Below are 18,026 nucleotides of genomic sequence, written 5' to 3'. Positions count from 1 at the left end.
TTTCTGGAATTCAAAATAGGGTCTGTTGAAATTTAGCTTTTTCGTGATTTCGGACAGACCTAGCTCTGAAACTATATACTCTTTTCGCAATAGGTCCATATGAACTTTTTCTCTTATTTTGATGTGAGGAATCACCTCTCTTATAGTTTGTCAGTGTAGTTCATTAACACCCTATATTTATAAGAGAAAAAGATAGTAGATGGATAGTTATAACTCTCTTAAGAATTAAAAAATACAAGCTAGACAAAAGCAACATTTTTAGTGACAAGTGGCAAGCAAGTAACAAGTAGATACCTATACAACATCCTAATACAAGGTGGTTACGAAATTAAGATAGTACTGCGAATATCTTGGAAACAAATTATCCAAGATAGGTGGTTGTCAAAAAGCATTGGAAATCTTAATCTAGCAATGGATCGACAATTGTTGAGAATGGTACATATGAGTTTCAGATATAAATAACCCTCACCACTACACTCTTGTGATTCAGTTCTTATTCTTGATATCTGAGCACTTGAGATTATGAAATAAACGCTTATACCCTTTCTGAGATATAATATGTTTAACCCTGTAGCTGTAAAAATTTCTGAAAGCAAAGATAGTTAAACTGAAATTTACTCTTCCTGGGTATAACTGGGTAAAATTTACTGTTATGTCTGGGTATAACAAACGGTCCTGCGAACTCGAAATATTTTAACAACCGGTTCTAGCGAGCCGGCTGAGTAGCACCACTGGGTTATGCTCGAAGATAATTGTAAAATAAACGTTTGCTGTCGTTGTCCTCGGAATGATCCACACTTAGTTATACACCCTTTTGTACGATAATCTTAATACCATTAGCAGCATACCTTCTACAGACACTACGATCACTCTTCCCTTTCCGGTGGCCGATGAGCTAGAACCTTCAGACTAAGGTCAGTATGTCTTCTATAGATACACAGTGTTTAGTCCAAATTTCATTCAAATCTGGCGATATACTGCATACATACAAATGCTCTAACAGTAATGTCTTAGGCTAGTTTTAGACGGAAGCATTTATTGTAGCATTTCTTGTAGCAGGGGTGCTGCCAAAATTCTCATATAATATTCTATGGCATCAAAAGTACATGGTGCTTTTACACGGTAGCATTTTGATAAGCATCTTGTCGTGACGTGACAAACAAATCACTGGAGAAGAGCGCAATTATGGCTCCGAGACTAAAGCGTGAGGTAGATATAGTAGTTGTAACAACAGTTCTCGCCGGTTAGAAACGAAAACCACAAAGAAGTATGTGGATAAAGAGCATCCCTACTCCAACTCATTTTTCTTTACTATAATTCAATTTCTCACACAAAACAAATAGCATGGATATTTGACTAAATCTTTCGCTTCCTTTCGACACACCACGGCGCTGCAATCGGACCAGAAATGCTGGAGAAAATGCTACGAAATAGAGTAGGTTCTATCGACAAGAAATGCCATAGGATATGCCATGGCATGGGAAATGCTATAGCATTTGCTACTTTACACGGTAGGATATCGATGATACGATTTTTGCTACGATAAATGCTTCCTTCTAAAACTAGCCTTAGTTTCACCTCGCTCGCAGCAAAAAGTCACCCTCGAATATGGAAGAGATTATACAGATGAAGTAAGGAAGCTGATCAGTTATGATTTGGGAGGATACATAATACAAAGATCCAATTAGCTTCCATCGAATAAAGTAGACCGAAACTTTTCGGGTAAAGTGAAGGAAGTGTATTTAATATTCGATAATTTAGAAACTTACATATGAACAAGCCATTAATAGCTGAAATACAAGAAATTATATAGAATAGTGAATTTGAAATACATGTTCGACACAAATGTTGCGTTTCAGTAATATTATTTACTACGTAGAAGAGTAGCAAAGAAGAGTTTGATTAGGGAACAAGTTAGTTTAATATGAACTAGAAGAATTAATATATTTGTTTCTCAGATGATATGCCTGCCGTTGCGGAATCTGAATCAAAAATTAACATGTCAGGAAAGATAAATTGCAAACATAATTTGAAATTAAAATAAATATGACAAAGATTAAGACAGTGGTGGGTGGGATGATTCAGGTCTGTGATGATTGTAGGTCTGAACAAAAAAAGAAAAAAGAAAAAAAACTAGAATAGGTAGCAAGTTTGAATACTTAGCAGTATTAACGAAGTTATAAAATGTAAATGATAAACAAAAAGCACGTTAAAAATGTGAAATAGTTTTAAGGCCCAATACACATAATCATAGTTTTCTATCAAATTCAGAATCAAACTTTTCTTTGATGGTAATCTAATCGAATAAGCTGACTGAAACTTTTGCACACACTATAAACGATCAATTATAAAAATGAATTTTATATATTTTATTTCCCGTTTATATTTAAACCTGTTTATATTTCATCATTCAGTTGTTAGGCCGTTTGGACTATATATGTAGTTTTATGGTTGCACAAAGTGGTGTAACTATAATGAATAAGAATAACGTTGTAAAAATTAATAGTGTAACTGGCTAAGGTTCCCCTGATGGCTTCCCTGATCACAGGTACATGAAGCTATTTTCAACGTTATATTCCTAATTAATTGTGGTTATGTTAAATTACTTATGTTATAATTGCTTAATTGCTAATGCACAATTGTTAATGTATTGTGTTATAATTACTTATGTTTCATTTCCTTCCTTTACTAGTGATTATTATTTCCAAATACTTGTTATTTTCATGCTTTGTTCCTTCTTCACTAATTATGCATATTTGTTAGTCTGATGCTTAAATTTCGTATAATTTTGTTCATTTTTCTGTAAAGTTTGTAATTTTGGGATGCCATCTGCGGTATTTAGCTCTAAGACAGAACGTTCTTTAGTTTAATAATTATATTAGAGAAGATGTTGCTTATAATATGTATCAATAAGAATTTTAACCGCTTCCCATATCCACGCCATACTCACTTTTAGAGCTACTACACATTGATTTTCGTTTTTTTCTTCGATGCAACGTTGGATAGAAATAGAATAGAAATAAAAAACTGTTTTATTTTAGAACAGTTGTAACAATTGTAAGCAACCCGAAAATTGCATACAACTTAGTATATTACACGTTCAAATTCCACTTTGATGAAACATTTGATACAATATATGATGGAATATTTGATTATGTATAACAGGCTTAAGATAGTTATTATAGTGATAGTGATGATAAGCATACTATGAAAGTCACTGCGTGAAGAGTCACTAACAAGAATTAAATAATGAGTATTACATTATACGAAGAAGAAACATGGACATTGCGAAAAGATAAAAAAAAAATAAATAAATAAAATAAAATAACTTGAGTTCTTCGAAATTTGATGTTGAGGAGACTAGAAAAACTTAACTGATTGGAATGGTAAACCAATAAGGTAATTAGGCACAATAGAAGTGAAACAATATAACACGAAATAATTAAAAAGATTGTTGAAGAAGAAAGAAATTACACTTAGTGATGTGACAGAAAGTGCCATCAGAGGAAAAGAAAGGTTGAGAAAGATTAAATTAATGAATAGTATTAATGGTACAATTCCTACACAAAACCTAATTTTCGCAACATCAATAGTACAGGTATACAGAAACTTGAAATATTTACCAATGATGGAAGTATATGCTATGATTAATATTGTACTAGTAGAGGTAGAAACCTGATCCTACTAACTTGAGTTCTTTACTTTGACGTAAATTTTGTTCGGAGTCTATAGGTATTCTATATTTTAGTCGTCTTCGTCAATTTTTATATCTGAGAGACGCTCATGCTGCCAGATCTATCATATGTATCAAAATAATTCATGCCGTTCTAGATTTTTGCATGAAAGAAAAGAAGGAAAAACTAGCTTCATTAATGGAATAAATACCTTTAAAAGGATATAATACGATTAAAAATATCACGGAAAATTAAAAAAAAAACCACTCTGAGTCATAGATTTTTTTTTTTTGAAAATGTAGTTAGTACATTTTCCCGGGCGTTTTGAAGCATGTGAAATAATATTCTTTTAAAAAAATCGTGGTTATTTATTTTTTTGCTCAATTCGCTAAAGCTAATTCTTTCTATCCTTGGTCATCAAACATGTGCAGTGGATTGAATTATAAACCTGAAACTGAAATTTTACTCTTTTTTTTGGTAAACATAATAAATAAAAATGTATAAAAAAAGACAAAAGCAATCGTAGCATTGTACAAAGCAGTAAATTAATATGAACAAAAACATGTTCTTCAAACACTAGTAGCTATATAAAGATATTTTATGTCCACAATGCCCACATATAATGAATGCCCTTTGGGTTCAATTTTTTTTATATAAATAATTTCTATCCACTATGAGTAATAACAACTTAACATTGTCATACAAGGTATGGATTCTACTGCAAAATGTCACTCATTTCGTGTTACTGTATCACCGGCCTCTCATCAGGTAAGAAGGATAGGGGGGAAGAAACGAAGTTATAAAAAAATATAGAAAAAAGCTACGGTACATAGCCTGTGGTTGTGAAAGTAGTTCTACCCAACACATCCAGTTCCGTCTGTATAATTTGATCTTTTTTTTTAATCCACGCTTTACATTCGCACTAACGTAAGATTTTGTTGGTTTGTTTGGTCATTTTGTTTTCATATATATCATCACAGACACATGCATTTTGTTGATATGAGGTTGTGTAGATTGAAGCAAGGGATTTCACTGTGATGCACACACACACTATATATATATATATATATATATATATATATATATATATATATATATATATATATATATATATATATATATATATATATATATATATATATATATATATATATACATTACTACTATTATAATTTACATAAGAGGTATCATTTGGCTGAAGATGAATGTAAATAACACAGACAAACACATTGGTATTCAATGGAGTTCTTCGTGTGTACTTTCGATATTAAAAGAAAACTGGATAATTATAGAGGTATTAAAGAGCGTCAATAAGACTCGTCTTATTTATGACCATTTCATTTCAGCGCACATTAGGTTTCTGATTGCTACAGCCTAATATTATTATGAACATAAATTCATATTTATGCTTCTGTATGGATAATTTTCTTTTTTCTTTTCAATTTATACTGGATTTAACGATTTATGTCTGTAATGAGTAATTTCTACTAATTTAAAAGGCAATTGACGGGATTATGATCTTTCTTTTACCTTCTAATTTTCTAAGGAATGTCATAAATAATAAAATGGGCTTGTAACTTAATAGTTTCCAAAGTTAGTGATGATGCTGCCAATAAGCTTCATGAAACAAGTGTTCGTCAGTTATAACAAAGAGTTGCAATCATCGTTTAGGTTTTAAAATTTTTGTGTACTTAAAATGGATAAGGTACTGTTATTGCTATTATAATTATTCATAATGTGCTGTAGTTGAAGAATGCAGACTAAGGTCTAAGAATAAACTATAGTTCAGTAACTGGACATATTTGATCTTCGTCTTCTCTTCCGCTCGCTTGATTTGAGGAAGCAGTGATGTATAGCTAAGTATTTATTGAGAGCTTGTATTTACCATGTACCATAAATACTTTTCATTTTATGTCTTAGGCCTAAGTAAGATTTTTTAAAACTGGCATAATAGTTCAATATTAACCTTAATGCAGCTGTACCAACGGGGCCGGATTTGATGTTTCGGCCTAGAACGAAAGATGTTTGCCGCCTCTCACCCCGATGTACAAAATTTTTAACACAATGGAAAATTTACAAGAAAAAACTTCCTTTTTAAATGAACAACTTTGTTTCAACGTTTCTGTGTAAATTTTAATGATTTTTCAATTTGAATCTGCTGTAATAAAAGGTTTGAATTGTTACAAATTTATTATTATTATTATTATTTTACAAAAATAAAGTTACAGAGAATGATAAGTTTTATTTTTACAATATACAGTAGTGCAATAACAAAAGAAATTAGTTCTGAATTTTCGTCGGTAATAGTGTGAAAATTCAAACACTAAAAATATCACTGGAACTAATAGAATTATTGTTTTGATTGTTAAGGTTTGTGTTGTCTACTGTAATAAAAATGATTATTTTGAATACAAAAAATAAAACTTTTTTCAATATTTCCTTCTTTGTTGACGCTAAAATCATGAAAGTAAATGAAATAGGAGAAAATGTATTATGATATGAAACAGTATAAGAAAATTTGTTGCCATTGTCCAAAAACAGATTTGTATAAGCATTTATCTATAAAATAATTAAAAAGTTCTTCTTTGCTTCCTTCCCAGCTAAGATGTCTATTTAATCATCACACTCAATATATTGGAGGGAGTTAGTCTGATTTTAATCATGTTTATTATTATTACTAGCTGAACCTGAAATATTTACACAGCGCACAGTTCTAATGTGAGCGTGAATCTCCTTCCCTCTTCTCACTATATCTGTGTAAGTCACAAGTAAAGGACACGAAGACTCTCAAAGGGAGTGAATTGCTATAGACAAACATATAAATGTAGTATTTTAATATATAGAATGTTGGATGAGTTTCTGGCAAATTTGGATAAGTAATAGATTATAGCAAATGCAAATGGGTCTACAAGCCTTCAAAATTGCCAGCTTGCAATAGTTTTTTTTTTTTTTTTTTTTTTTTGTAATTCAGATTAGAGCAAAGCGCCTGAAATGTCCATCAACCCGCTATACGTAGCTCCTCTACTGGTTGCTTTTCACAAGGGTATCAACCTAGTGGCAATACTAAATAGGGCCAAAACGACGCCTAAAATGTGGAATAGAAAAATATACTTTTTTGTTTGAAAATTTGAATAATAACTGGCAAATCTACACAAAATTTGGAATCTAGCACTTGTGGTTTTCGACAACTCATTGTCGAAAGGATTGGCTACAAACATATAAACTTTTCTTGACCACAAACATACAAAACCTAGCATTTTAATATATAGATTATTATAATTATTTAACTTTTGCCATTTTCTTTTCGTTTACTAGTTATATTTTCGTTCAATATACTTTCCTACGAACGTTGGTCTAGTGGTAAATCCAGCCCTGTGTAGCGATGGAAGCTTCATGGGTTTCGTGGGCATAAAATATTAATATACCCATGAAACTTCCATCAGCATATCCGCATTAAAGTATCTGTCATTTACATTGAACTCTTGTCCAATTAAAAAAAAAAGAAAAAGAAAAAACTTCATAGGTCCGATTTATGGTCTGTTAATCCATTTGAGCTGTTTTCTCCTATCCTATCAATTCCTGCTTTCTCTTCACAAAGAGGATCTATAGCTCACTGGTATAATTCAACAATGATGACTTGATCAATAACACTGGTCGGCATGGAAATCCTCCCACGAGGATGAAAGGGTGTACCGGATAGATTTCGAGACGCTGATTACGAATATCTCATCGAGAAAGTTCCAGCACGTAAGTTTTTTTTTTCTTTTGCGCGGGGTGCTGTTTCCATAATTGACAGAAAAATCGTACTTTTCGTATTTAATATATGTTTTCCGTGTTTGGAGTGCATAATTCTAAATTTTTATCTTAATCCAAGAACTGTTACTAGGCTATATCCCAGGAACATTCTATTCTCTAGCTCACGAACCGCTGGAAACGTACCCCCTCCCCTTGGGTTGCAAAAATTTATTGTCGTTCCACACTGCATACACCAAAACCTAGGCGTTATTGACGGAGAAACGTTTCGTAATCAACTTGCGATCATTCGTCGGCTCCCTTTTGTCTAGACGATAGACAGATTGTTGAAAAAAGGCGCCAAGACATACACCACGTTGTCGCGTGAAACAAATACATTTCAGTTTCGAGTTGATCTTCGTGTTAGAAGGTGGTGTTACGCTGTGTCTGTGTATACAGTAGGTGAAAAATATTTCTGTGTGAAATATTGACGTTTGTGTTAAACGAACATGCCGAGAACTTGCAACAATTCGACAGATTCATTCTGCTACATATGTGGGGAAGTGATTTTCAAGGGACAAAGTAGGCCATTGTCACCGTTCCTGCAGACAGCCTACCATTTGTACTTCGGGTGTAAAATCGGCGACCAGGATCGCGTTTGGGCTCCGAAACAAAGTTGTAACTCGTGTGCGCGTACTCTCACAGGATGGTTGAAAGGTACATATAAATCGATGCCGTTCGCCGTACCTATGGTTTGGCGCGAGCCCCGTGATCATGTTTCACACTGTTACTTCTGCCTGACTAATGTAAAAGGTTTCTCAACAACCATGAAGCATAAAATACAGTATCCTAACATGGATTCCGCGAGGAGGTCTGTGAAACATGATGTTTGTCTTCCTGTACCCGTACCACCAGACTCATACACCCTGTGCAGTGTTTCATCCGATGAAGAACCTGCTGCTTGTGAGGATGTTGCACAATCTTCGAGTACACAGTCAGATCCCAATTACGCTCCAGTACCTGACACTAATGAATCACATGTCATAAGTCAGGAAGAGCTGAATGATCTGATCAGAGACTTAAATCTTCCCAAGTCTAAGGCCCTGTTGCTTGCATCACGACTTCAACAATGGAATCTACTAAACCAAGATGTGATTACACCGATGTATAGGAAAAGAGAGGTGGGCCTAGTTCCTAATTTTACAAAGAATGGTGATTTGGTATTGCAGTGACATTCTATCGCTTATGGGACAACTGAAGTTGAACTACAACACTGAAGATTGGAGGCTATTCGTAGATTCCTCTAGGATAAGTCTCAAGGTAGTGTTGCTACACAATGACAATAAAAAACCAGCCATCCCTATTGCTCATGCTGTACATATGAAAGAAACATACGAGAACATACGAAACCTATTGCAGAAAATAAAGTAAGAACAGTTCCAGTGGTCTGTATGCGCTGACCTTAAGGTTATTGCCATCCTCACCGGTTTACAAGGAGGTTACACAAAGCACTGCTGCTTCTTGTGTCATTGGGATAGTCGAGCCAAAGATCAGTACACCATCACAAAATGGCCGCCAAGGAAGCAACTGGTCCCAGGGGAGATGAACGTGGCTAATGAACGTCTTGTGGATCCAGAGAAAATATTCTTACCACCCCTTCATATCAAATTAGGGCTCATGAAGGTCTTCGTCATGGCCCTGAACCGGGATGGTGAAGCATTTAATCATCTCAGAAAACTATTCCCAAGACTGAGCGAGGCCAAGGTGAAAGAAGGTGTTTGTACGGGCCTCAAATCAGAGACGTTTTTAAGGATACTACATTTTCTTCTAAGCTTAATGAAGTGGAAAGTGAGGCTTGGGAGGCCTTTCGAGAAGTGTGCAGTAACTTTCTAGGGAATCATAAGTTACCTGATTACAAAGACATTGTGGGCAGGTTAATTACTTCATTTCGTAACTTGGGATGTAATATGTCTCTAAAGTTACACTTCCTGCATTGCCACCTGGACTTCTTCCTTGAAATGTACAGCTTGGGGGAGGTCTCTGACGAACACGGGGAAAGGTTTCACCAGCAAATAACTACCATGGAGAGGAGCTACAGTAGTAAATGGAGCGTGAATATGTTGGCAGACTTCTGTTGGAATGTGACACGCGAGACCCCTGTAGTAATTACAAGAGGAGTAGGAAAACCAAGTGACACGTAAGTGTTTAACTTTTTATGCAATTTTATCTGCATAATTTATATTGATATTTAAATTATAACGTGCAAATTATTATGGGTGGAGAATAGCATCTTTGGGCGGATATTGAAACACCCCCCCTCCTCCCTGAAAACTGGTACGTCCTGGAGAAAAATGGGTTACGGATTCGAACTCAGGAGCTCCAACCCTATAGGAATAACCTATTTTCATTCGTGGGAGCGAAAAAAAGTTTCATTTTGCCGACCAGTGTAATAATCATCGTAAGAATTCTACCATTATTGGCGGGTCATTTACCGGACCGAAACTGAGAAGCTTCCATGTTCCACGGTATTGAGCTAACCTTTTCATCTTCACGTACGATTTTTCTGTTTTGGTACCGAGATATGCGTATAATTGGAAAACGAAGTTAAGATAGTATAACAAGCCATTCCATTGTCAAATGCAGAAGATAGCAGGTTATTTGCTAAGAAAATGCAGAAAGGTTATTTTACTGGTAGAACGGCATTTATTCGGACGATTGTCTTGGAAACGAATATAACTATTTTTTCGAGTTTCAGGAATATGTATTTCATTAACCATTCTATATTATAGCGCAATTCACTGTTGTAAGAAATTCAGAAAAGATTTATTACTGGTGAGTGCATGAGTTTTGTTTTATCATGTTTTTCGAAATGGCTGCAACAACTTGATTGTTTTGTTTCATAAATAAACATTTCACTCTTAATTTTACGACACGACTTATTTCTTTTTTTTAAAAAAAAAAAGAAATGAAAGAATGGGTGGTTTGCCAGTGGGAGTAAAGTTTTATTTATTTTTTTCGCAAACTTTACGTTTAATTTATATTTTCCAAAGGAAGAGAAAAAGTGTGATGTTACTATTTTGTTTGTCTAGTTAGCTCCTTAAACTCCACTAACAAAAATATTGTGTTTACAATTTTGTCCAAATTATGACACGAACTTTTTAAGTGCATTTTTCAGTAGAAAGAACCCATACAGAACATCTACTCAAATCTAAATATAGTGTGATATTGTGTCATATATTACATATAGATAAAAGTCTTCATTTGGTTCATTTTGTGTGATATGTGTATTTATTCGCCCACGTAACGACAATGTAATTCAGTCTCTCAGTAAATGTAGCCAGCATCGTGACTCAAACCCAGGATCTTAGGATTACAAAGTCAGTACACTAGCTGGTACTTTGTTCAATACAAAACATATTTTTTATTTGCAGTACATGCAAAGCGGTAGGCAATAAATCTAACCTGTAATATTTAAGACACTGTAAGAAAAACAAAACGTAACATTTTAATTGAAGTTAGTAGACACTCTTGTGTGGTTAATAATGTATTCATCACAACGCTTATGCAAATTAACTTCTGCTGAAAAAAAAAAAAACTTGCTGTAAGAAACGAATTATTACACTTGTTATATGAGTTAATTTGTACGCTTTAATTTCATTATGTCTATTCTTTTTGACTGGGATTTGAAAAATGGGTTTTATTACAGCAACAAAGTGATGCACTTCGAGAAATCTCAATTCCATTTAAGGTCCAGTGACCTTAGGTGTGGTAAAAGTTTGGCTACCAGTGCTGAAGAAAGAAAAAAATAACTTTCCAATGCGATTGAAATAACTGATGTACGCCTAAGCCTAACAAAGATTAAGCTATCCGTTTATATAAGCTATAACGGTTTCTCTAGATTGCGTGGTTGTACCAAATTAGTGTTTAGGTTACAATTGAAAACAACGTTTCTCCCTCTGTCAATGAATCTTCTTAAATACGAAAGTGAAATGTCGAAAGTATTAAATAAAGAATACACAAATGATAAAGTACGCGTGTCCCAAGAAGCACGATCGTCCGTCACTATAGACGAATATAACTGAAAAAATAGTAAAACTCATCACAGGATACCTTAACTAACTCTATGGCCTATGGAACCCGGAGATTCAATGCCGCGTTCACAAAAGCTGTACATTGACTTCTGTCCTTAACCAACTGGATCCAGTTTCTACTTTGTATTCCTATTTCTGTAAGATCCATCTTAATATTGTCCTCCCATCTGCGCCTAGGTCAGGGTGCGAAATCATCTCATTCAAAGTGAGGGGGAAGTTCTTTTAAACATAATACCTGTACACAAAATCGTAACCTATCAGAAAGAAAAGAAAAGAAGCTAACCTAAGCTTACCAGCTTGTCGCAAAACACACTCATTTCCAATTATGCTATTCCGTATTGAATAAAACTTAAACAATACAAGAAAAGTGTACTCTGAACTAAAACGTTGTGCTTTATTTTATTGACCTTCAATATGTTCTACAAGCGTGCATTAATAAACCATCAAAAATAGAAATAAGGCTATTGTTCTAACTGGTGGCCTACCAGGCTATATTATTATCTAGTGTTACATCTAAAAATGATTGGCCATTTAAGTATTTAATTTTATATTTGTTGAGATATAAATCCGAGTCTATTGGCTCATGTCCTTTATTAATATAAACACAATTTAAAAGAATACTGTTTAGGTTAGAGCTCGGTAGGTTACAAGTTAGAACAACACTCCGTCTCCTTTAGCCTAACCGGCATAACCGTGGGACGTAAAATTCAAAGATTTCATTTCATTTTTCAAGTTAGAACAATACCGAAATGAGAAATTGTATATAAAAAAAATAAGAATTACAGTCATCCGTTAAATCTGACAAACACGAGACTATCGGTAACCTGTAGTACTCTTTATAGAAATAAATTATGTTTATACTCATCTTCATTCTTCTGTATAGTGCTATATTTATTGTCTGCCATATGGTGCCCCTCCTGAACCCAAGACTGTGAAACACTTAATGCATTCCACAAATTCAAGGGTGGTCTACACAATTTAACTGTCATTAAGGCTTGTAATGTATCTATTGTTAATCGATTTCTTTAATAGCTTTTCAAGTCATGTGCAACACTGAAACGAGGCTCACATTCTGCAGTCGACAGTGTAACTGATTTTATTTTCCGCAACAGCAGTTTAAATACGGGTAGATCATCAATAGATTTGAGACCAGATTTCAAATGTCTCCATTCTATTACAGCTATAGACGGATCTATACCCAATAATTCAGCAGCGTTATAGGCATTAGAATTGCTGTACAATGGGTTAAGTTTCTTGAATTTAAAGTTTCATCAAATACTTTAAAACAGGAAATCAGTTCATCTGCTGGAAATCGTCTTCGTAGTTAATCTAAATCCCTTGTAAGATTTGACATTTTACTCGCTCGAATTGAAATGATGTCGAGTTACTGTCAACACAATAACACAGATACTTCTCTTTGCAATTCGTGAGATAAACGTCACCATTTTCTTTCATTTCAGTAAGAGTTGTGCCCGCAGTACGTAGCTGAGTTTTTATTTCTCGATATAATACAGATTTTTCTTGCATTGTTGTACTGACCGTAGTTAATACATGTGCAATGTCTAAAAGCAACCCTAACATAAGTATGGTTTGTCTTGAAGTTGGCTTACGATACAAACATTCAAAGTTTAACACCGTTTGTTCACTCCACTCTTTTCTCATTTCGGCAGAAGACAAACAATCAATTATGGATGATAGTCTCTATATACGGCTAAGAGCACATCTTTTTCACTGGAAATCCAACGGATTCGAAACAGTTTCTTTACTTTCAAAATACCTTCTTTGCCAATGACTTTGGCAATGTTTTCGAGGCGAGCAAATGCAGAAGGCTTTCTGAAGACTTTATAAAGTTCGTTAAGCAGATTTTCGAAGTGGTGTACTATGTTCACGACTCCAAAAACATTTTCTGTTACTAAATCAAGCCTATGAGCCATGCAATGAATACTGACTAAGTGGGGAACAAAATTTCTTCTAATGCGAGCAGCAACTCCATCGTGATTAGCTACGAGAACCGATGCGCCATCTGATTCAAGACCCACAAGCTTCTCTTTAATAATATTTGAATCAATGCCCTAATTTGCGAAAGCTTCAATGATCTTCATTTCTATTCCTTCTGCATCTGCTTTTTCAATGCGTACTAGTTTATCTAGGTATAAAAACAGCTTCGAGCAATATTCCTCTCATCCACGTAGCCTACGCAATATACAAAATCAAATGCTTTTCAGAAAATTGATCTGTAAACTCATCAACAGATATAGAGAAGCAATCAGTAAACTTCAAAAAATGTTACCAATTTCTTGTGTAGCTGATCTGCAATGAAACGTGTTATCAAAGCAGCACTTTTGTCTGTATGGAGATGAGTCCCCATATCTAAACCATTTGCACGTTGTAATTTAATCAGTTCTGGGTGATTCCTGAAACTCCAACCTTGCTTTGCACTAGTATACACAGTACGAAATACTTTTATACCGTTACATCCAATTGCTGTTCTTGCTTTCTCAGACACGTTTTCCTTGCTGTTTCTGCGTTTTTTCCAGTGCCTTATTCTGACAAGTAACTTCTGCATCTAAGCACAACCGATGAACTGAACTTAGTTCATGTCTGTATACGGCATCCAAATTTTCATTTTTCCGAGAAACACCTTTCGATGACCACGGCAAGTCATTATTGGCAGTTTTAATATTATTGTTTTTACACATGAAAGAAGCATGCAGTTTACAAACAATACACATCATCACCTCCTATCCTGCCTTCATTTCGAAAACAAGCCATGATCTATCTTGATTCCACGAATTCTGAAATCTTTTCCATTCCATGGGCGGTTGACTTTCTTCTAACAATGTTACATTTTGGTTCATTTTACTTGACATTGTTTTATCACTTCCATCACACAAACTCTCTCATAAATGTATTTTAGAAGCTTCCATCACATTTGCACTAAAACACTTCTTTTCAGCTTCACCCGTTTCACCACTACTGCATTCGTCACTGCTTTTCACTGCATTCGTGAATAGCGACCCATTATTAGTAACATGCGAATTGTCACTATTTAGTTTGCGAACTTTATTGTCTGACTCAGAATTATCGTTAGTAATTACGTTATTCGTAGCACTCTTCCTACGTTTCATTTTTGTTACATTCAAGAAGTCAATAACACCGCACTCAAGTATGATCATCTTAGTAGTAGAAGGACAAAAAAAGAATAATTACTTCAGATCCCATTTCTATTTTGTTTTCAGAGTTGCCAGATCAAAGCACAGTTTAATTATTCACTGCATTTTTATTTTTGCTTAACGCTAACTGCACTTCCGTGATTTTCATTATACTTTTCCTCCTGAAATATTTCCAAATATATTGATAAGTGTATTGAACATGTATTAATGGGAAACATGCCTTTGAAAGTATTTTGTAGGGAAACTAACGTTACATTTTCAAGAAATATGTATGACTTCTGACAAATATCTGCATATTCTCTTCCCCTCCAGTAACTCTGCAGTGAGGGGGATTATTTTTCAAAAAACAGTAAGTGAGGGGGCCCTCATCCCCCCCAGGATTTCGCACCCTGGCCTAGGTACGAAATAGAAATATTTTAAGCTTCGAAGTTTTCGACAGAATTCGCGAAAACAAGAGTTTGAACTGGATAATATCACGAGTTCCATGCATTCAGTCGACATTTAATTTCTTCCTGGATATAGTTTTGGTCTGTTAATGTTGATCCTAGCTATTTTAAAGTATTCACTTTATCGAAAGTATTATTTTATACTTTTAACGTATCCGTAATTTACAATATTACGATCACGGCGAATTTCCACGTGTTTAGTTTTATCTGCATTTACTTCTAAACCTATGTCCCTTCAGGTGTTTAATAAAATCTCTGCATTTCCTTCTATTGTCCCAATCTAACTTCTGCATTTCTTTCCCTATCAGATTTATATAATCAGCATAAGCTATAACCTGGTGAGTGTTATTCAGCTCGAGGCCCTGGTTGCTGTGGTTGATTTTATTTATAGCGTATTCGGATTGAATTGAATTGAATTGGTATAAGTTTAGCGTCCCATTCAGCAGCGAAGCTGAGACACGGACCTACAGCTTAACGTGGGATGCGAATCACTTGAGCTCCCGCCAGGTATAGCGTATTTGAGATCAAAATTGAATAATAATAGAGACAATACATTTCCTTATTTCAGGTCATTCTCGACGTAAAAGCTTATGGATAAGTATTATCCTATGCGGACTTTATTTTGGGATTCACTGAAACGTATTTTAATTAATCTAACTACCTTTTTTGGTATACCAAATCCGGTATGAATGTTGTACAACATTTCCCTCCTAACAGAGTCGTAGGCCGTCTTAAAATCGATAAAGAAACTGATGTACCGGTTTGCCGTGTGCCTATTTCTTTTCGAGTATTTGACGAATGGGAAATATCTGATCGATAGTTCGATTTCGCCTAAATCCGCACTGGTAATCTTCAATAATTTCAACTGTGTATAGAGACAGTCTTGCTAACAGAATGTTTGAGAAGACTTTATAAGATGTTGACAAAAGAGAATTGTCACTATATTTATTGCAATCAATTTTGTCATCTTATGAATTAGAAAAGTGATTGATTTTTTCCACACTTTCCATTCTTTCCATCGTATCGAATATTTTAGCGTCGGAATACCACGCAAAAGTATAGCATGACACACAAAATATAAAAATGTAGGCGATTGGTTTAATATTTCAGCAGGTTATACTTAATAAATTCTTCAAATAATTTATTTACTTTTACACTAATAGATTGAAGATCAGAAACTCTCAGCAATGATAAGCACTAACATTTGCTTCACATCAACATAAACGTATATTCATGTCTTTTTTAATTCGTTACTCTACGGACATTTTCACAAGTTGATTGCTATAATGAAACTCAAAAATGTCTTAGGAAACAGTCTTACTGAAGCCGCGCGACACCCACTTTGGGTCTCACCACAATAACTGTTTGAGACCTTGATACCCCTGTGTGGATTTCACTAGGTGGTTGCTAACAAGTGCAAACCAGACAAAAAGTTGTCTAGGCTCCTGAATGTGCCTTGTACTTGTAGCTTGACCTCGCAATTGGTCATTTGGCCCCACTATGTTGCACACACATTTTGACCGTGGCAATCAACCTGTTTCAGATTTTTTAAAAAATTTGAAACTTGTGCAGTATTTAGTAATACGACTTTTCAAGGAGTTTTCTGAACAATTCCAAAATCATATTTCATGTCTATAATTAAAAACAAGTATGTTTCAAGTTTAGCACGGTAGTCAAGGATAGGTTAAACAATTTATTACTAAATTTCGTAAAATTCGGAACGTCTGAATAATATAATAAATTCCTCTAACCCTACTCCTGGTTACAGGCCTTATGCAGTGTCTCCTCATCTCAGATTAATGTTTCTTACAATAATGAAGGTCTCAAATCACTTACCCAGCCTCCATTACTAGCTATCCATGCAGCTAATTCTTGTTCAACTACAGCACCCATTGCTTCCACGAGTCCTGGAAGGTAATCTGGATGTCCCTGGCGAACACAATCCACTGCTAGTCCACCAGCTACTGCAAACAATGATACGACTTTTCCCCACGTCACATCTAACTTAAATAACTCTCTTGCAACAGCAGCCAAAACTCCACAAACAGACTTCTCAGACGTTAAAGTTACGCACACTTGTCTACACACTGATGTATATAACTTTGGATGCATTCGTTCCAGTTCTTGTCCAATAATATGCAACTGGTGAAACACTTCACACACAACGTATCCACCCGGAAGATTAGCCACACTCCTTAATCGTTGGAGTCCACACTTTCGATTAAAGATCCCGGATCGCTTTAGTCTACTGCGTATGTATTGACCACAGAGCGATTTGCCTTGTGCTACGATTTCTTGTGAAGGTACTGATCGCCAGCCGATTGTATTTGAGAGTTTTCGTGACACAGCGTCGCTTACGTTGCTGAAGCGTCGACGTGCTGATGCAGCGTTGTTCGCGATAGCTCCGTCGCTGGAGCCCAGACCTAGAAGATTGGAATGTAAAGATGCAGGAAAACTGAATTTCCGTCGCTGGATTGGAGGTACTGTCGGGAACGTGTCTGCAGCACTGGAGGTTGTGCTGGTGGTGGTCGCAGCCATCTTGCTCTCTGGAGACATACATTACAACCAGATGAGCAACCTGAAAAAAATAATTAAATAATATATATATAAACTATGTCAACAAAACGAAATTCAAAATAAAAATAGAATCATATATGAACTATTTTGCAAAAAAAATCCCTATCAAATGCTCAATATAAAACATTGGGTAAACATATGACAAGAACAATCAAACAATAATTCCGAATTTCAACAGAACCAAGTCATCATCAGAAGGATGGTTTGAATGAGCGGAAACTCGACGGAGTATTAAACGAGGATAACGACATTTTCCAGCTAGATCTTTTGAGTTGGAGCTTCGATTAAAATTGAGAGAAGTTTTAGCAAAATTGATAAGCATAAACGTGCATG

At 35.0% G+C, this 18,026-nt stretch overlaps 1 protein-coding gene across 4 annotated transcripts in view; it reads right to left on the bottom strand.

The window, feature by feature from the left end:
• LOC145693250 (bcl-2-related ovarian killer protein-like) overlaps nt 1–18,026 on the bottom strand; it is a 288,563-nt gene that overhangs the window by 30,262 nt on the left and 240,275 nt on the right. For all 4 annotated transcript variants that reach the window (XM_081769075.1, XM_081769074.1, XM_081769076.1 and 1 more), the window contains one exon: nt 16,953–17,694. In XM_081769075.1, coding sequence (XP_081625201.1) covers nt 16,953–17,672 — 720 coding nt within the window. In that variant the 5' untranslated portion in view covers nt 17,673–17,694. The remainder of the gene's footprint in view (nt 1–16,952; nt 17,695–18,026) is intronic.

Source organism: Thermobia domestica, chromosome 8, assembly GCF_964235325.1.
Source record: "Thermobia domestica chromosome 8, izTheDome1.hap1.1, whole genome shotgun sequence".
NCBI classification, from domain to species: domain Eukaryota; kingdom Metazoa; phylum Arthropoda; class Insecta; order Zygentoma; family Lepismatidae; genus Thermobia; species Thermobia domestica.
The sequence above is the reverse complement of the archived record's forward strand: the minus strand, read 5'-3'. Positions and strand labels throughout refer to the sequence as shown.